At 38.2% G+C, this 21,454-nt stretch overlaps 1 protein-coding gene across 1 annotated transcript in view; it reads left to right on the forward strand.

The window, feature by feature from the left end:
* The window catches only part of Rock2 (Rho associated coiled-coil containing protein kinase 2), a 197,540-nt gene that overhangs the window by 106,372 nt on the left and 69,714 nt on the right, over nt 1-21,454 (forward strand). The window contains exon 4 of the mRNA XM_004665687.2: nt 10,816-10,953. Coding sequence (XP_004665744.1) covers nt 10,816-10,953 — 138 coding nt within the window. The remainder of the gene's footprint in view (nt 1-10,815; nt 10,954-21,454) is intronic.

A 21,454-nucleotide genomic window follows, 5' to 3' on the forward strand; every position in this document is an offset into this window, starting at 1 on the left:
GTGTAACACAGAACCTTGAATATTGAAAGCATCCATGAAGGGAATTGACAGGTCATTTGATCCTTCTTGACCCTGGGGATCAGCTTGCTTCCTTACCATTTGCTTTTCACATACTGGGTTTAAACTACGCTTGAATCAACCAAAGACAAGGCTATATGGAGACATTTTCCAACACTCCTCAAGTATTTTCAAAGGGGACTTTTTAGGTGTGTGTGTGTGTGTGTGTGTGTGTGTGTATAAATGGATCTTGGAATGTGATGAATTTTGGGAGCTGGGGTAGAACACTTGCCTAGGTGTGTGCAGAACCCTGTATTCCATCCCTAGAACCTCAAAAAAAAAAAAAAAAAAAAGATATGCAGGCAGGGAGAGTTAAAACTAGATCTTGACTGTTAACAAGGCTATTTGTAAGCTATAGAAATTATCTCCTTTTCTCTAATGTTTTCATAATTTTGTACCTACCCCTCAGTCTTGGCTTCCTACAACACAGTATACCCCCCCGTTTTTTTGCATGCACCTTTGGTGGATGGTTCATTGATAGTAGACAATAATTTCCCTAGGTTTGCCCCATAGATGCATTTGGACCTTATAAGAAAAACGTATAAGCCGGGAGTGGTGGCACATGCCTTTTTAAAAAAAAAATTTTTTTTTGTTTTATTTTTATTTACTTATTTTAGAGTGACAGGGGGGGGGCAGAAAGAGAGAGAATGGGCGTGCCAGGGCCTCCAGCACTGCAAAGGAACTCCAGATGTTTGTGCCCCCTTGTGCATCTGGCTAACGTGGGTCCTGGGGGATTGAGCCTCGAACCGGGGTCCTTAGGCTTCATAGGCAAGCGCTTAACCACTATGCCATCTCTCCAGCCCGGCACATGCCTTTAATCCCAGCACTCAGGAAGCAGTGGTAGGACGATTGCTGTGAGTTCAAGGCTACCCTGAGACTACATAGTGAATTCGAGAGTGAAACAATCCTACCTCGGGGGGGGGGAGGGAGGAACAAACGCATATACTTTTTAATAGTAAAAATAAATTTGAAAGTCTTAAACGCCATATTTTGGTTAGAATGGTTCTCAAAAGTTTTTGTCTATTAGTGTTCTAAGAATCTTCTAAGCATGTTCTTTAGATCCACTTAGGAATGTCTATCTTCCTAAGTTATTTTTTTAAACAAATATATACCAACTATACAAAATACAGAAGAAGAAATGAGAACTCACTCAAAAGTTCCATAGGTTATAAGCATGACTTAACCTTTTCCCTTTCTTCCTTTTGAGAGATAGGGGGAGCATTTTCCCTCTTCATGTGTAGTCAGCTAGACTGTGTTTTTGTGATTTTCTTTTTTCCAGTGTTGAGCATCAAACCTAGGGCCTTGCACTTACTAGGCATTCGTTCATCCACTGAGCTAAATCCCCAAACCCTATATTGTATTTTTATACTCATATACTTCCAAAATTAAAAAAAAAATTAACAAGTTGAAAGTGTTTTGTATAAGTAAATAGAACTATTGGAATAGGAGATAGGTTTTTTTTGTCATTTAGGTATTAGACATGTATCACTTTATGATAAAATGACTATGTTCCATTTGTTGTAGAGGTAACTACCATTTTCATCGAGTATATTTTGTACACTAAACATTTATAGTCCTTACCATTTTTAAATTTTAAAATTTTTATTTATTTGAGAGACAGAGAAAGAGGCAGATAGAAACAGAGAATGGGCATGCCAGGGCCTCCAGCCACTGCGAACAAACTCCAAATGCATGTATCACCTTGTACATCTGGCTTATGTGGGTCCTAGGGAATCGAACCTGGGTCTTTTGGCTTTGCAGGTAAGCCCCTTAACCACTCTGCCACCTCTCCAGCTCTACAGTTCTTAACATTTTATCTTTTTAACAACTCTGTGATTCTTATAGAGATGGAGTCCTAGAATTTATAAGGATTAAGTAAATTGTCCACCAAGTTCATAAATATCCAGGATTTTGCCCATGTTCATTGACATCTAAATCTGTATTTTAAAAAATAATCTGGGGTCAAGTTCAGCCCCCAAAACTTGGCTAGCCTCTTCCTGAGACAGCCCCCTAGCCCAGGCCAATCAGCTGACCCTCTGGCTTACCTGAGCTGGAAGGTAGAGCCCATTACCATAAGGTTATAAGTCTGTTTGTGAGGGGAGGGCAAGCTCTGTGGGTTGTCTGAGCACTTGTGAACCTCCAGTTTCTGGTGAGTTTCCTCTTATCTCAGCCTGGCTTGGCTGAGATGAGGGAGAACCCTCTAGCCCCTACTTTCCACATAGGGTGTTTTACCTTCTCTTGCCCTCCACATGGCAGGAACTCTTTGTACTTTATTATCTGTTCTCTCTGTTATTTTTCCAGGCCTACCATGTAGACTCTTATTTAACTTCCCTTGGTTTTGTACTTCCCTCAATAAATATAATAACTTAATAACTATCCTTCTCAGTTTGATTTGTCTGATTCTTCAGTTAAATACAAATGCGAACCCAGGGTTTGGGTTCAAGGACCTTCCTGAACCCCTAACACCCTGTTTCAGGAGAATGGCTGTGAGTTCAAGGCTAGCTTGAGACTACATACTGAATTCCTGATCAGCCTGGGCTAAAGCGAGAACCTACCTCAAAAAAAAAAAAAAGCCTCCCTAAATTAATCTGTACAGTAATACTGAATAGCAACTACTGTCTCAGTATTTGTTCATGTATCTATTCATCCATATTGACTGGAGAAGGAGCTGAAGAATAAAGGGAAATCTATAGAGATGCTGAGGGAGATTATAATAGAGTAACTCAGATATTCTCAGAGGAAGATAATGGAAACCAGCTTTACTAAAGTAGTAGTACTTACTGAGATAGTTTGTAACATCACTGCTTATGAATTTTAAAGATATGATATAGACATATAGCATGAATAAAACTATTCTTATCGTTTACTTATAAATTCTATCAGAGATGACAAACTAGTAGTTCCCACCTTTTCTGTTATTAACCAATAACTGTTCTAGCCAAGTAGTATAAGTGAAACTCAGACCTTATAAGTCATAGCCTCTAACCAAAGTATTCTTTATGTTTTCAGAGTTTTATAAATATCCTGTAGCTATAAAAAATAATTTGTTGAATTATTGAATTGCAGCTTAGCATGTGACTACCACTGGATAGTCCCAAGGTAAAAACATGCATTCTGTTCCTCAGTGAATTTAGAGACCCAGACATTCACACAGTATATCTATCACATGATTATAAGTAATATGGGAGCATAGAATGGGGAGCAATTTAGCATCACAAAAGTGAAGCCAATAAATATTTCTCTCATTTGGAAATCATCTTACGGCTATATTGTAAAGCTGTTTTTTATTTGAATGAATGGCCTTTTCTTCTGGTTTATCTTATATGTAAACATTGGTTGTATACTAGCTGATATATTTTTTAGTTTCTGCTTGTAGCTATGGTTGAAAAGTTCCTAAATTTTACATTCCTTATGTAATGGTCTAAGCATAAATAATAATATATATTAAGTGGCTTTTGATATATGAATTACTTTCTCTAATGAAGTTAGAGAGCATTCAAAATTTCATTTGTTCTTAGCACAGTGCAGGTATGAGGAGCATTGTATATATACATAAAAGAGGAGAGTACGGTAGCAACTTCTTTTCAACAACTTTTTAGTAGGTGGACATGGGAGTATTTTAGTGTGTCACTGGAATGATATTTGCACACTCAGTGTATAAGTCAATTAAAATTCTAGGGGCTGGAGAGATGGTTTTGTGTTAAGGTACTTGGCTTTGATCCCTAAGGACTCAAGTTCAGTTCCCCAGTACCCATGTAAGCCAGAGGCACAAGTTGGCACATGTGTCTGGAGTTTATTTGCAGTGGCTGGAGACTCTGGCACACCCGTTGTCTCTCTTTCTCTCTCTGCCTTTTTCTCTCAAATAAACAAAATATTTTTAATTAGTTATGGATATACTTAGTTTGTAAACAGCATATGTTGTAACATTCTTTCCTTCATCCTTGTCCCTTGTCCAAAGGGGCCCTCCTCACTGGGGATGGTGGATCATGTATTTTGGAGGCAGCCATCAGTTATGGGGAAGAGGCAATGTCTCTGTGTATAATGTCCCAACTTGTGGCTCTAACAATCTTTCTGCTCCCCCTTCTGCAAAATTCTCTGAGCCATGTTGGGTTCATTTTAAATCTGCTTCAATGATGGGCTCTTAGGAGCCTCTGGATCTCTGATGTGTTAGGTGTTGAGTGTCCTCAGCATCTATTTCCTTCACCCTTGTGCTGATATCAGGTTCACCGAGAAAGTAGTACTCTTGCTCATTTCCACAATTCCTCGGTAGTTTCAGCTGGGGCTGTGGTGAAGTGCGATGGGTCATTTCTGTCCTCAGGTTCTGCTCCTGTCTGAAAAAGAGAAGCAGATTCTCCAGCAGACAGTGAAGTCAGCACAAGTTAAACGGGATAACCATTATTAGTTTAGAGAAAATTTAATGGGTGTAGGCCTTCTTGTACCCCAAGGTTAGGGGGAGCTGCTACAAATGGCAATCACACATTTACAAAAATGTTCATCATCCCTAGCCATCAGGGAAGTGTAAATTAAAACAACCATGAGATTTCACCTTACCCCAGTAAGGATAGCGAACATTAAAAAATCAAATGAAAGCAAGTGTTGCCAAGGATGTGGAGAAATAGGAACCCTCATTCACTTTTGGTAGGAATGTAAGCTGATACAACCACTATGAAAATCAATGTGGAGACTCCTAAAAAGGTTGAACATAGAGTCACTAACAGACCTAGTTATTCCCTTACTGGATATTTACCCTAAAAGCTCCATGCCTCAGTTCAGAGATATTTGCTCAAACATAAAATCGAATTTATCTGCTGTGATAGGATTTTCTAGTTTTAAAATGCTTCATCTCTCAATCCCTGACTTTCTTGCTTTCATATTACTTTTTGGTGCATTTTCAGGATTGTGAAAATTTTATCGCACTGTAAATCTAGGGAATTGTTATTTTAGTCTAGTAACAATGTAGAAGATGAGTATAAGCTATACTTCTTACCATGTAGCCCTTTGCATTTAGGATTCTTTTTTTTTTTTCTAGTTCATTTGTTTTTTTGTTTATTTATTTATTTAAGAGTGACAGACAGAAAGAGAAAGAGGCAGATAGACAGAGAATGGGCATGCCAGGGCCTCCAACCACTGCAAACAAACTCCAGACGTGTGCGCCCCCTTGTGCATCTGGCTAACGTGTGTCCTGGGGAATCGCGCCTCGAACCAGGGCCCTTAGGCTTCACAGGCCAAGTGCTTAACTGCTAAGCCATCTCTTCAGCCCTAGGATTCTTTTTTATATAAAGTTAGAGTGTATCAAAACACATCAGGGACTGGGAAAATGGCTACACAAGTTTGATCCTCAGCATTCATGTACAGAGCCATACATGCCTGCAACCCCATCCTGAGGGACACAAAGGCAGAAAGATTGCTTGAGTTCCCTAATCAGCTAGTACTCACCACAACATATGGAGCTCCAGGTACAATGAGAGACTTTTGCAGGGAAATAAGATGGAAGGGTGATTGAGGAGGGCACCAAATATCTCCTTCTGGCCTCCACATGCATATGCAGGACACATACGAATCTGTACACACATGTGCATAACATTGCACACACAAAATGCTGTAACTTCTTAATATAAGAACCATTGTAAGTAAAATCTACTTATGCAGTTTCCCCTGATATTATAACTGCTTTGTCTCTCAAGTACTGAAATGTGTTAAATTTTCCAACTAAAAATATGGATTTGTATTTTTCCTTAGTTCTGTCAGTTTCCACGTCATGGATTATCAAGCTCATTTATTGAGGATACATAATTTAGAATTATTATGCCTTCTTGATGAATCACTTCTTTTATCCAGAATATTGCCTTTACATTTTATAATACTCTGCTGTGAAGTTACTTTATTACTTAGATTCCTACACCAACTTTCTTATCATTACTTTTGTATGGTAAATATATTTTTCTTTCCCTTAATTTTCAACTTGTCTGGTTTATATCTAAGTTATGTAAATACAGATCTTCCTTTTTATTTGTCTGATTATTTAGTAGTGAATATACATTGTCCATTTATACTTACATGCTTTTAAACTGCTTAACATTTCTTGGAGGCTTTTGAGTTTCTGTTCATTTTCATCTATTAGTTTTTAATATTTCATTTTTATTATTTATTTGAGAGAGAGATATTGATTGAATATGATTGGGTGTGCCAGGGCCTCTAGCCACTCAAACAAACTCCATATGCATATGACACCTTGTGTGTCTGGCTTATGTAGGTCCTGGGGAATCAAACCTGGGTCCTTTGGCTTTACAGACAAATGCTTAACCACTAAGTCATTTCTCCAGTCCTATTTCTATTAATTTGTTGTTACTTTCCAGATTTATTTGTGTTCATATTCACTGACTTTCATTCTATTACATTTCTGTGTTAAGGCCTTCTAGTGTTTTTTTTTTTTTTTCTTATACACTTTCTAGTTGAATTTAATTATTTTCACTTCTCTACTTATATTTTCTCCTGTTCAGTTTATTAAGACTTTATAATATTCTTTTATTTTTAAACATACTCCTTTATATTAAGCATATTTCTAGGATCTGTTTGTAAGTATGTCAAAGTTCTCATTTATAAGAGAATTCTCCCTAACAGAGGAAATTTTTCTTTCTTTTCTGCTTTACTTAGGACAATTTTGAGATTTGACATAATGTATTTCTATCATAATCCCTTCCCATTATAGAAAAGCATATTAAAGTGAAATTCAACATTTTTAGGGACATTTTCTGTTCCCTTTTTTTCCTTGATGATTAGTCATACTTTTCTTTATGCCTGTAATTTTTTTTTTTTTTTTTTTAAGAGAGAGGAGGAGAGAGAGAGAATTGGCCTACCAGGCCCTCACCCACTGAAATCAACTCCAGACGCTTGTACCACCTAGTGGGCACTTGCGACCTTCTGCTTGCTTCACTTTTGTGTATGTGGCTAATGTGGAATCTAGAGAGCCAAACATGGATCCTTAGGCTTCGCAGGCAAGCACCTTAGCTGCTAAGCCATCTCTCCAACCTTATGCCTATATTTTTTAAATTACATACTGGGCCTTGTGCATATGTAGTAGAGATTTGGGATTTTGTTATTTTGATGATTTGAATGTAAAATGCACCCTCTTGCCCCATAGGCTAATATGTTTGAACACTTGGCCCCAGCAAAGTGTTGCTATATTTGGGAAGGCTGTGGAGATGGAGCCTTGCTAGAAGAAGTGTGACACTTGGGCCAGGACTTTAGACATTACAATACTGTCTCACTTGTTGTTCCTTCTCCCTACCCTGCTTCCTCACTACTTACCTGTTGATGTGGGGCAGGCACCCTGCTCAGGCCTTCTCCACCATGATAGGATAGACCACCCTCTGGAACTATATTGTGCCTTATTAAACCCTTTTCCTTCCATAAGCTGCTTCTGGTTGGGGATTTTGTTTCAGCAACCAGAAACTGACACAGAATATTGATTTTTATTCTGATAGGTTGTTCAATTAATTATTTGCTGGTCAACCTTAACTTGTGAAGGCTGTTTTACACTTTGTAAAAGTAGGTGTGTAGAATATAGCAAGGTGTTCCACCAAGTCCTTTTAAGTTGATAGGATCCAACCTGCTAACAGTGCCCACTTTTGATCTCTAGAGCTTGCTATTAGGCTTAGTGATGATAGAGTAAGCCTTACTTTAACATAGTTTTTTCTTCTAAGCTGTGTCAACTGGATGTCTAGGAAATGATCAAGTTGTCTTCAGTCCTTAAATGGAAATTTAATGTCTTTTCAGTTTGCTTCAGTTGCTGTTATCTGATAACCCTGTGATGATTTTTCTCAGTATTTTCCAGCCTTTAGTCTTTACATGTGACATATGTAACTCTGGGAACATCCTTCTATATAGCTCCAAGCTTTACCTTCCCAGTGGAATCCAGCTGCCTCATTTGTGTTGAACTCTTAATTTCTGCCTCCTCAACTCCGTAGGACCACTGTGCTCTACATAGGCAAATTACTTGGTGTATGCTGGTTGGGATATTGATTTCAAGCTGTTTCTGAGCCATTATGGGGTTGACTTAATGAGCTTTTTCCTCAGGAATTGTAGCTACTTGCTGCTTATTTTACAAGCCTTACTGGGAGCTTTTGCTTCATGCATATGTTTTGGTGGTTGTGTACAAGGGAGGACTGGCTGGTGCCAGTTATTCCAGCATAGCCAGAGTGTATGGTTCTGCGTGTCAAATGTTGGTGCTTATTGTGTCATTCTAGAATTTGTCTCTGTGTGTGTTTAAGAGATTTGTTAAATCTACAACAAATAAAATTTCTTATTTGGGTTTTGTCAGAAGGAAAGAAAGGTTTCTGTATTAAATATATATAGCATTTTATGATACTCTGAAATGTTACTACACTTTATATAGTATTGTACCTGAAAATTATGATGATTTTTATTGAGGAAAAGATGAGCAGTCCCTTTGTTTAATTTCTTTTTTTTAAATCAATATAAGTATGACTTTGTATGTGGATAGTATTTTGTAATTGATAACTAGAAATATTACTTGTTGAATCTTTCACAAAACCAGAAATTCATAATCTAGCCAGTCATCAAGTCAGTTGTTTTGCAGATACTCAGACATTTCATGAGCATCTGTTTTACTGCCAGTGCTTGTGTTAAACTCGGTACGGGGGACAAAATATGCGTGAATAACTCCTGTTTTTGCTAAGTTCACATTTTTATAGGGTACCAGCAATAAATAAAGAAACAACATTCAAAAAATAACAAGTTATGATGTGAACTCAAAAGAAGACAAATGCAGTTTGGAGCTAGCAATAAGGTTCTTGTATTGGGTGAACAGAGAAAACCTCTGAAGAGATTTGTATTTTAGCCTAGTGGAAAAGGAGCTAGCATCTTGGGGGAAGAGGTAGAATCAGGAGCTACAGTGGGTTTTCTAATAATTTCCATATACATCTAAAGCGGAAAGGATTAATATATTAGAAGAACTGAAAGAAGAAAGAAGATAACTGTGCCTAAAGTATGAACAAAGAGAACAAAATGAGAAGATTTAAATTGGGAAGGTGGACATAGGCTAGATCATTTCATATCTTGTAGACGATGGTCTAGAACTTATTCTCCTCTTGGCTTCCTTTTCAAAAATTAATTAATTAATTAAGTGCTAGAGAGAGTGAGAGAGACAGACACACAGGAAATGGGCACACTAGAACCTCCAGCCACTGCAAATAAACTCCAGACACATGCACCACCTTGTGCATCTGGCTGTATGTGTGTACTGGGAAATCAAACCTGCACATGCAATGCCATATAGGAAGTTTTTTAGGAGGTTTTGAGCAGAGGAGTGACCAGAAATGTTATATCTGAAGTGGATATTTAGATTGAGTAAATCCAAATGACAGGAAAATTAGTTGAGATTTTGCTGATTATTGAAGAAAAAATGTTAGGCCAGTTTGTTAGGCAGTGGAAATAGCTAGAAATGGTTGGATTCTAAAACAATTTAAAATAGAACTGGTGTGATGTGATTTTCTGATAATTTTTTTTTTTTTACCTTGAGCAGCTAGAAGGATGAAACTTTCATCGACCAACATGGAGACTACTGTGGGAGGGATGGATTCAAGGGTAGAGTTTAGAAGTTTCAGCTTTTGTATATCCTGTTAGACACATAGGTAATAAATGTTACCATTCATTTTTATTAGCCAATGTTGACTGTTAAAATCATTCACTAAATATTTCTTGGTTCTATGATAGACAATTGGCTGTGTTCAGGAAAGTGAAAAGTGTGGTTAAAAATAGAAACCACTTTTGCTTTTAAGCAACTTATAGTGTAATGAGAAAAATGGCAATTGGTCACATACTATATTCTTGGTTATTTTTCCCTTTAAGGAAAACTAACTTGTAAGTAGCCCCTAGGAAGAAATAAGGGTGAATTAATAAAAATCACAAGTATCCCTTGATATCTAAATCTGTTAGTTATTAAGTGTCCAGATAATGATAGGTATATGTACAATGGTATTTCCAACTAAAAGTAGTGTTTTTCCCAGTAGACATATGTTAGGAACTTCCTATTTAACAATATCTTAATATTTTTTTTTTTGAGGTAGGGTCTCACTCTAGCCCAGGCTGGCCTGGAATTCACTATGGAGTCTCAGGGTGGCTGTCGTGGAACTCACAGGGATCCACCTACCTCTTCCTTCCAAATGCTAGGATTAAAAGCATGTGCCACCATGCCCTGCTCAGTATCTTAATTTTGTTGTTGTTGTTGTTGTTGTTGTTGTTTGAGGTAGGGTCTCACTCTAGCCCAGGCTGACCTGGAATTCACTATGGAGTCTCAGGGTGGCCTCAAACTCTCAGCAATCCTCCTACCTCTGCATCCCGAGTGCTGGGATTAAAGGCGTGCGCTGCCACAACTGGCTAGTATCTTAATTTTTAAAGTTGTTTCACTTCTTTAAGATGAAGGAATGATGCATCATGAATTTAGCTTTAGATGAAATGAAGTAATTGTTATTGGTCTAGAATTAAAAGATGTTATATATTTTGTGAAATATTTATGCTATTATAAATTTTCTCCTTTGTTTCTTTTATGTACTATTACTCCTTTTACTTTGGGAGAGTTAGTTTTTTGAGATAGGATCTTTTATGTGCTTTTCCTTTTTATTCATTAGTTAAGTAAGGATCATTTTGTTTTGCAATGAAAGCCTAATAATATTATTGTATGATTACTCTCCTCATAAAATTAAAATATTCCTAATGTTTGTTTATAAAACTCCACAGGTTCGTCATAAGGCATCGCAGAAGGTTTATGCTATGAAGCTTCTTAGTAAGTTTGAAATGATAAAAAGATCAGACTCTGCTTTTTTCTGGGAAGAACGAGATATTATGGCCTTTGCCAATAGTCCCTGGGTGGTTCAGGTAAGCATGCTAACTTTCATGGAACTATTTCTTCTTTTTTAGTGTCTATTAATTCACAGGATTTTGTTTTACATACTGAGTATCCTGTACTCATTCACATAGCAGTAAGGCAGTTGCTTTTAATAAGAACTGATGCCGGGCGTGGTGGTGCACGCCTTTAATCTCAGCACTTGGGAGGCAGAGATAGGAGGATAGCCGTGAGTTTGAGGCCACCCTGAGAATACAGAGTGAATTCCAGGTCAGCCTAAGCTAGAGTGAGACCCCACCTTGAAAAACCAAAAAAAAAAAAAAAAAAGAACTGATGTAGCATGTTTATATGCTTATTTCATGTTCCTAAGTGGTATAACTGTTTATTCATAACATGTAATAATTACTTATGTTGATTATTGACACAACTATTACTTGAAGCTCTTTTTCTTTTTAATTTCTTTATATAAAGAACTGACTAATCACCAGTATGCAATTATTCTCTACTTACCCATTCTTACCATTTACATACTAGGAACATAAAGAACTCATTGATTTGAAAGAATACACACATATTAATATCATTTAGATTTTATGATATATCACCAGCCTATCTAGAATAGGAAAAAAAGTTCCTTCTGTACTTTCTATTTTATGTATCTCTTATCTCCCCACCCTCTTTTTCTTATTTTATTGGAGACAGGGCTTGGCTGTATAGCCTATACTGGTTTGGAACTTGAAATCCTCCTGCCTCTGTACCATCATGCCTAGCTTTCTGTTTTTTTACTTAGACTGGTTTTGTGGATTTTTGAGAGAGAGAACACAGAGATAAAGTGCCATTTTCATATTACCAGGACTATACACTACTAAAGCAGTTATTTATAGCTGTTAGTGTTAACCTTGAGCATGGGATTTTATTTAAGCATCTTTTTTTCACTTAGAAAAGACATTATTGGACATCTCTTTAAATTCCTATCTTGGCCTTTGCCATTTAGCATACCCTTACATTATGGGCTGAACACTTCCACTTGAAGGTTAGGTAGAAGCTTCTCAATTACAAAGTTTAGGTAGATTTTGAAATATATATATTTCCTTACTCTCAGCTCTGAGTTCAGCTTCAAGGTACCTTGGAATTGATCCTAGGTTCTCATGCATGTTAGATAAACACTACCATTTAGCTCCCTCAGCTCATTTTTCACTTTTTGTTTCTTGAGAGAGTGTTTTATGCACTTTTTGTTTTTGAGTCTCTTACTAAGTTGCTCAGGCTGGTCTTGAACTTGTTCTAAAAGTCATACAGGCCTTTGTACTTAACATTCTCCTGCCTCTGCCTCCTGAGTAGCTGGGATCACAGGCCTGAATCACCATATACACTCTAAGCTTGATTTCTGACAAAATTCACTAAATTGATAGTGATGGTTAAATCCACAAGCATAAGTGACACCATTGGCACTACTCATTTATTAATAGGAGAAACTTAAACTATTTTCTACTATTTTCCATTAATATTAATGAATATTAACATGCTAATGCTATCATAGACTTTAAACATGAAAAGTTAAAAGTATGAAGACTTTTTTTTCCTAAAGCTTTAGAAACTGTGTTGCTGACTTTGTTTTGTCATCCTTTCTCTTGGGCTGCTTTTACAAGTTACCATAGGCTGGGTGGCCTAAATAATAGACATTCATCTCTCACAATTCTGCAAGCTGGAAATCTGAGATTAGGGTGACACATGGCTCAGTTCTTGGCTGTCTTCCTGGTTTATACAAGCTGCTCTCTCATAGGTGGAGAGCAGAGAAAGAAGCAAGCTGAGTGCTGTCCTTTTTATTTTTATTTATTTATTTTTTTTTGGTTTTTCGGGGTAGGGTCTCACTCTGGTCCAGGCTGACCTGGAATTAACTCTGTAGTCTCAGGGTGACCTTGAACTCATGGCAATCCTCCTACCTCTGCCTCCCGAGTGCTGGGATTAAAGGCGTGTGCCACCACGCCCGGCTCAATGTGCTGTCCTTTTTAAAAGGGCACGAAGACTGCATTCTTAGAATAATTACATTTAAAGAGCCTCATTTCCAAATATCATATGGAGATTTAAGGTTTCAGTATATGGATTTTGACTGACTAAATGTTCAGTCTGTGGCTCTCTCTCAATACCTAAATATTCCCCACGAGAAAACTTTCACAGCTCATTTAAAAATGAGGAAGTTATATTAATACATTACTGATTAATATTGAGACCTCACTCAGGTTACACCAGTTGTTCCAGTGATGGTTTTATGGTAGAATTTAGTTTCAAATGATAACACATTTATTTTCTTTCAGTTTTAAATGGTTTTCAGTCGTCCATTGACTCATTTCTTTGGGGCTTTCCTATCCTACCCTTATTGTGCCCTTTTCCCTGGATGTCCTCCTTACCCACTTAGGCCTTCATTTTTCATGACAGCCGTCTCTAGGTATAAATACTGCTGCTTTCCTCTCTTGAGTTCTGATAAAGATACTTGGTAAGTAGCTTACCTTCCTTCTCCTTTTAAAAGAGGGTTTTAAATCTCTTTGTTTAAGAAATTTTTTCTAGTTGTTCCAGTATCACATATTGACCCCCCCCCCCCCCACTCCACACATATCCCCACACACACTGGTATGCATTGGCTCTGTGTTGTGATTCAATTGACCAGGGTTCTATTTTGGAGTTTTCTATTCTATTCACTTGTTTTGTCTGTTTTTTTTTTTTTAATTTTTAAAATTTATTTATTTGAGAAAGAGAAAGAGGCAGAAGAGAGAGAGAGAGAGAATGGGTATGCCAGGGCCTCTAGCTGCTGCAAATGAATTCATCACATGCTCCACCTTGTGCAGCTGACTTATGTGGGTCCTAGGGGATTGAACCTGGGTACTTTGGCTTTGCAAGCAAGTGCCCTAACCACTAAGCCATCTCTCCAACCCATGTTTTGTATCTTCTTAACATCAGCACTAGTACCAGTGCCCGGAGTTTGTTTGTTCCTATTACAAATACCATTCCATTGTAAGGATATATGACACTTGTTTCTCTGTTGATGAACATTTAGTTTTCCCGGTGTTTTCCCTTATAAATAAAGCTATATTAATTATTTATGGATTAATTTGATCCTTTGGAGACTTCTTGTTGTAGTTGTTTTGTTTCCAGTACTGAGGATAGAGCACAGGGCCTTGAGCATGCTATGAAGGCTTTTTGAGGTAGGGTCTCACTTTAGCCCAGGCTGACCTGGAACACACTATGCAGTCTCAGGTTGGCTTCAAACTCACAGTGATCTCTTCCTCCTTCTTCCTGCTTCCCAAGGGTTGCAATTAAATGCATGCACCACCATGCCTGATTGAGATATATATATATGTATATACACATATATCTATGTATGCATATATATACACATATATCTATGTATGCATATATATATATACACACACATACATACACATATGTGTGTATGTATATATACATATATAGAGAGAGGGAGCTTGTTTATAAACTGTGTTAGGATTGGTTTAGAGTTGATAGAAAATACTTAAATTTCTTTTTTAAAAAATTTATTTATTTATTTATTTATTTGAGAGCGACAGACACAGAGAGAAAGACAGATAAAGGGAGGGAGAGAGGATGGGCGCGCCAGGGCTTCCAGCCTCTGCAAACGAACTCCAGACGCGTGTGCCCCCTTGTGCATCTGGCTAACATGGGACCTGGGGAACCGAGCCTCGAACTGGGGTCCTTAGGCTTCACAGGCAAGCGCTTAACCGCTAGGCCATCTCTCCAGCCCTTAAATTTCTTGTAATGTCTATATTTAATACGTGTTTAGGTTTATGAAGTTAATTTTGAAGTATAATTTGAACATGATAAAAATCACATATTTCCCATATACAGTTTAATGATATTTTAGGAAATTTATGGGATTATGCAACCATCATTAATCAGTCTGGTCTCAGACCATTTGAAAATGATTATATTCATTTGTAGACATTTTATGTTACCCTTTAAGCCCCAGGCAATCAATAATGTGCTTCATGCCTCTATGGGTTTGTTTTCTTTAGACATTTCATATAAATGAAATTATACAATAATTGGTTTTTGCACTTATTTTCTTTACTATTAAGTTCTTTCACATGGTAACATCTATCTTAATTCTTAATACTAATCTGTTGTGTGGTGAGGTATAATAATAAAGACCACTTGTTCTTGTCCTCCTTCTCTCCCTTCTTCCCCCTTCCTCTTTCCCTTTTTCTCTTTCCTTTTTCTTCTTGTTTCTGTTAGAGAGCTTCAGAAGCCCTGGAATTTTCTGAGTGATAGGAGTGTTTTTGCCAATGAAGCAGCCTCCTGGTAGCTTCAGGATGGGTCTGGACACCAAAAACACCAAGCATGCAATTAGAAGATGAGAATTTTCAGCTGCCAGACCTCAAGGAAGAGGAAAGTGGCAGGAGATTGGATTTACTGTCATGGCCAATGATTTTAATTAGTGTAATGAGGCCCCAGTAAGAAGTCTAGATACTGACACCCAGTGAAGCTAACTGTGGAGAACACTACATTGAAGTGCTGCTGCTTAGGAAGGGGGAGAGGCATGATGTGCCCGGATTCCACAGTGAAAGGACACAGAAAGTTCTACAGACTACAACCTCTATGTGTTCTCTATAACAAAACTGTAATCATAAGCACAATGCTTTTCTGAGTTCTGTGAGTCACCTTAGTGACTTAGAGCCTAAGGGGGTTGTGTGAACCATTCAATTCAGAACCAGTTAGTCAGAAATGTGAATGAATGGCTTGGCAATCCCTGATGGCTAATGTCTGAAATGAGGACCAGATTCTTGGAGAGGACTAAATTCTTCATTCAGCAATCTGCCAACACTGGATAGTTAGCATCAGAATTGTATTGCAGTATACCTACTGGATGAATGTTTATGATTTTACCAATTGATAGGCATTTCAATGTTTTTTTTTCTTTTTGGTATGTTAGAAGCAATGAACAATACTGCTATGACATTTGCATACAAATGTCTAGTAAATATATTTCATTTCTTTTGAATAGAAACATACTAGTGGACGGGACTGGAGAGATTGCTTAGTGGTTAAAGGTACCTGCTTGCAAAGCATGATGGCCCAGGTTCAATTCCCTAGTACCCATGTAAAACTACATGCAAAAAGTGGCACATGCATCTGGAGTTTGCAGTGGCAAGAGGCCCTGCCATGCTCATTCTTTCTCTCTCTCTGTCTTTACAAATAAATAAAAATATTAAAATAAATATACTGCTGGGCGTGGTGGCACATGCCTTTAATCCCTGCATTCAGGAGGCAGAAGTAGGAGGATTGTTGTGAGTTCAAGCTTAGCCTGAAGCTATGTAATGAATTCAGGTCAGCCTGGGTAAGAGTGAGGCCATACCTCAAAAAAAAAAAAAAAAAAAAAGCTGGAGCATGGTGACACACGCCTTTAATCCCAGCACTCAAGAGGGAGAGGTAGGAGGATCGCCATGAGTTCGTGGCCACCCTGCGAGTACATAGTGAATTCCAGGTCAGCCTGAGCTAGAGTGAGTCCCTACCTCAGAGAAAGGAAGGAAGGAAGGGAGGGAGGGAGGGAGGGAGGGAGGGAGGGAGGGAGGGAGGAAGGAAGGAAGGAAGGAAGGAAGGAAGGAAGGAAGGAAGGAAGGAAGGAAGGAAGGAAGGAAGGAAGGAAGGAAGGAAGGAGAAAAAAAATATATACTGGTGGGATCTTTGATCACATAGTAAATTTATGTCAAACTTAAAAAAAATTATTTAGAATATGGACACACCAGGGCCTCTAGCTACTGCAAACAAACGCTAGACATATGCACCACTATGTGTGTGTGGCTTATGTGGGTACTGGGGAATTTATTCTGGGTCTTTAGGCTTCAAAGGCAAGCTATAGCCTGAGCAGGTACTTGCTGCTTATCATGCATGAGTCAGAGAATGGGTAAGGGAAGAGAGAGAGCAGTTAGTCTGTTCCAAGAGTGGCTACAAATTACCCATTCTTTCTCTTAGAATGGGGCTTAATTCTTCTATCTATTGAATTTATATTTTTTAGACATTTCTAAACAGCTCCTCACCTTGTAATCTTGCTTCTGGTTTTTTTGTTTTGTTTTGTTTTGTTTTTTTTTTTTTTGGTAGGGGAGTGGGTATCCAGGTAGGATCTTGCTCTAGCCTAGTCTGACCTAGAATTCACTGACTAGTCTCAGGCTGACCTCAAACTCATAGCTATTCTCCTGCCTCTGCCTCCCAAGTGCTGGGATTAAAGGAATGTGCCATCATACCTGGCTTGTCAGCTCTCTTCTGTATAAGGAATATGCAGGAGTTTGTTTTGTTTCCATAAAACTATTTTTTAAATATCATTTATTTACTTACTTGAGAGAGGGAGAGAATGGACATGCCAGGGCTTCTAGCCACTGCAAGTGAACTCCAGATGCATATGCCACCTTGTGTATCTGGCTTACATGGGTACTGGGGATTCAAATCATGGTGCTTAGGACTTGTAGGCAAGCGCCTTAACTGCCAAGCCATCTCTCCAGGCCCCATAATGCTATTTTTAAATAAATATTTTTATTTTCTTGAGAGACTATGGGCATGCCAGAGCTTCCTGTGGCTACAAACAAACTCCAGACACATGTGCCACTTTGTGCACCTGGCTTTATGTGGGTGCTGAGAAATAAAACCTGAGCTGACAGGCTTTTGCAAGCAAGTGCCTTTAATCACTGAGCCATCTTCCCAACCCATAGCTATTTGGGTTTTTGTTGTTTTTGTTTGTTTTTTCAAGGTAGGGTCTTACACAGGCTGACCAGAATTCACTCTGTAGCCTCAGGGTAGCCTCCAATTCACGGGAACCTTCTACCTCTGTCTCCTTCATGCACCACCACACCCAACTGTTTTATATATATAGACAACTTCTATACTTTCCCTCCCCTCCCCCACTTTCCCATTCACAACTCTGCTCACCATCATATCTACTCCCTGTCTCCGTTAGTCTCTCTTTTAATTTAATGTCATCATCTTTTTCTACTATTATGAGGGTCTTGTGTAGGCACTGCTAGGCACTGTGAAGTCATGGATATTGAGGGCAATTTCTGTCTGGACAGTTGTATGTAAGGAGTGGTACACTTCCTTTGGCTCTTACATTCTTTCTGCCACCTCTTCCTCAATGGACCCTGAGCCTTGGAAGGTGTGATAGAGATGTTTCAGTGGTGGGCATTCCTCTATCCCTTCTTCTCAGCACTATGTTGCCTTTTGGGTCATCCCAGTGGTCATGGCCATCTGAAAAGAGAAGCTTCTCTAACCAGAAGTGAGAGTAGCATTAATATATGAGTATGAACATTAATTGTAGTGCTTTCAGGGCAATTTGATGAGAATAACATATGCATTTATCCAGACAAGAGCAGGCTTTCTACCCCTAAGGCTCATGACCTCCTTTGCCATAGGCTTTTGATTAAGTTTTCAGAACCAGGGAGGTACTTCTTCCAATAGACTGGGCCATCAGTCCAATTAGAGAGCAGTTGGTTTCCCCCAAATCATACATGCCACTATTGCACTTGTTTGGTCATTTGGCCTGTCTGGCCAAACTTGACGTTTCCAGTGTCCACTGTTTTCACCACTGATTACTTCTATATTCCATAGGGTTGCATGCAGTGCAGCTTTTTCCAGCTTTCAGTTGGCTGGTCTATAGGGAGAGGATTTTCTGCTAAGCACCAGCTTGATTTCTTAGTGGCATTGCCACTCAAGCATGTGAAATCTTCAGCAATAGGGTTTTACCATCTGTTTCTCAAGGAAACCAAGAGCCTTGGCAATAGCTTGTAATGTTTTAGAGGCAACGGGGGCCTTCCTGGCCAACTCACTAGAAGGTACCCATCCCTGGTACTGAAAATTTTTTAGTAACAATCTATGGCTTCTAGATGTGTCATTATTCAACAAAGTAGGTTTTCATATGTCTTTTTCAGAATGTCTTGAATTTTGATTGACCCCCCCCCCTTTTACACAGTCTGTTCCCCTGGCCACAGTTAGGCCTTTTCTCTCCCTGTAATCTGTTCTTCTACTTGCATATGTACAGTACCATCACCTTAAGTCCTTTCTTCTTCTCCCTCCCTTATAGCCTTTTTCTAGCTTACTGGCCTCTGCTACCAATTTTTGGTTACAGCTCACACGCAAGTCTATACATTTGTAGCTAGGATCCACATACGAGAGAGGACATGCGATGTTTGGCTTTCTGGACTGGGTTATCTCAGTAAAATACATTCCAGATCCATCCATTTCCCTGCAAATTTCATTATTTATTTATTTTTTTTACTGCTTAATAGAACTCCATTGTATAAAAGTACTATATCTTTATTATCCATCTGTTGAGAGACATTTAGGCTGGTTCTATTTCCTAGCTATTGTGAATTGAGCGGCAATAAACATGGTTGTGCAAGTATCTCTAAGGTAGTGAGAAGAGTCATTAGGATATATGCCTAGGAATGCTATAGCTGGATCATGCGTTAAATCTATTTTTAGCTGTCTCAAGAACCTCCGCACTGATTTTCACAATAGCTGTACCAGATTACATTCCCACTAACAGTGTAGAAGGGTTCCCCTTTTTCTGCATCCTCGCCAACATTTATTTTCATTTGTTTTCTTGATGGTAGCCATTCTGACCAGAGTGAGATGAAATCACACATTAGTTTTAATTTACATTTCCCTGATTGCTAAGGATGTAGAACACTTTTTAAATTGTTTATATGCCATGTGTATTTCTTCCGATGAGAACTCTATTTAGTTCCGTAGCCCTTTATTATTTTTTAATTTTTATTTATTTATTTATTTATTTATTTTGGTTTTTCAAGGTAGGGTGTCACTCTAGCCTAGGCTGACCTGGAATTCACTATGGAGTGTCAGGGTGGCCTCGAATGCATGGCAATCCTCCTACCTCTGCCTCCCAAGTGCTGGGATTAAAGGCATGTGCCACTATGCCCAGTCCATAGCCCTTTTTTTTTTTTTTTTTTTTTTTTGATTGGGTTGCTTGATTGCTTACTGTTCTGTTTTGGAGTTCTTTGTATATTCTGGATATTAATCCTCTGTCAGATGTATAGGTAGATTTTCTCCCATTTTGAAGGTTGTCTGTTTGCTCTATTCACAGTGTCCTTTGCTGTACAAAAGCTTTGTGGTTTCATGAGATCCCAGTGGTTGATTAGTGGTTTTATTGCCTGAGCAATTGGGGTTATATTCAGAAAGTCATTGCCCATGCCAATATGTTGAAGGATTTTCCCTACCTTTCCTGTAGCAATTTCAGAGTTTCAGATCTGATATTTAGGTCCATGATCTACTTGGATTTGATTCTTGTACATGGAAAAAGACAAGGATCTATATTTTCATCCTTCTACATATAGATATCCAGTTTTCCCAACACCACTTGTTGAAGAGGCTATCTTTTCTCCAGTGAATATTTTTGACGTTTTATTAAAAGTCAGATGGCTGTAGCTGCCTAGATTAACATCTGGGTGTTCTGTTCTGTTCCATTGATCTACATGTCTGTCTTTGTGCCAATACCATGCTGTTTTTGTTACTATGGCATTGTTCTATAACTTAAAATCTGGTATGGTGATACCACCAGCCTTATGTTTGTTGCTCAAAATTGTTTTGAGTATTTGAGGTTTTTTGTGCTTCCAAATCAATTTTAGGATTGTTTTTCTATTTCTGTGAAGAATTCCACTGGAATTTTAATGGGGATTGATTGCATTAAATGTGTAGATTGCTTTTGGTAAGATTGACATCTTCACAATATTCATTCTTCCAATTCAAGTACATGAGATGTCTTCCCATTTCCTAGTGTCTTTCTGCAGTTTCTCGCTTGAGTATTTTAAAGTTCTCATTGTAGAGATCCTTCACTTCCTTGGTTAAGTTTATTCCAAGGTACCTTATTTCTTCTCTTTTCTCTTCCCTTCCCCTCCCCTCCCCCTCCCCTTTCCTCCCTTCCTCTCCCCTCCCCTCTTCTTTTCTTTTGAGGCAATTGTGAATGGGAAAGTTCCCCTGATTTCATTTCCTGCATGTTTGTTGTTAGCATATAGGAAAGCTAGATTCCTGTGTGTTTATCTTGTATCCTGGTACATTGCTAAAAGTGTTTATCAGTGCTAACAGTTTGCTTGTAGAGTCTTTAGGGTCCTTTATGTGCAGAATCATATCATCTGCAAATAATGATAATTTAATTTCTTGCTTTCCAGTTTGTATCCCTTTTATAAGTGTCTGTTGCCTTATTGCTATAGCTAAGACTTCTAGTACTGTATTAAATAAAAGTGGAGACAGTGGACACCCTTGTCTTGTTCCAGAATTTAATGGAAAATCTTCAAGTTTTTCCCCATTTAGTATTATGTTGGCTATAGATTTGTCAGAAATAGCTCTTATTATATTTAGATGTGTTCCTTTTATTCCCAGTTTTTACCGATTTGCATATGTTGAACCATCCCTGCATCCCTGGGTAAAGCCCACTTGGTCAGGGTGAATAATCTTTCTGATATATTCTTGTATTCTGTTTGGCAATTTTTGCATCTATGTTCG

This window comes from Jaculus jaculus, chromosome 5 (genome assembly GCF_020740685.1).
Source record: "Jaculus jaculus isolate mJacJac1 chromosome 5, mJacJac1.mat.Y.cur, whole genome shotgun sequence".
Classification (NCBI taxonomy): domain Eukaryota; kingdom Metazoa; phylum Chordata; class Mammalia; order Rodentia; family Dipodidae; genus Jaculus; species Jaculus jaculus.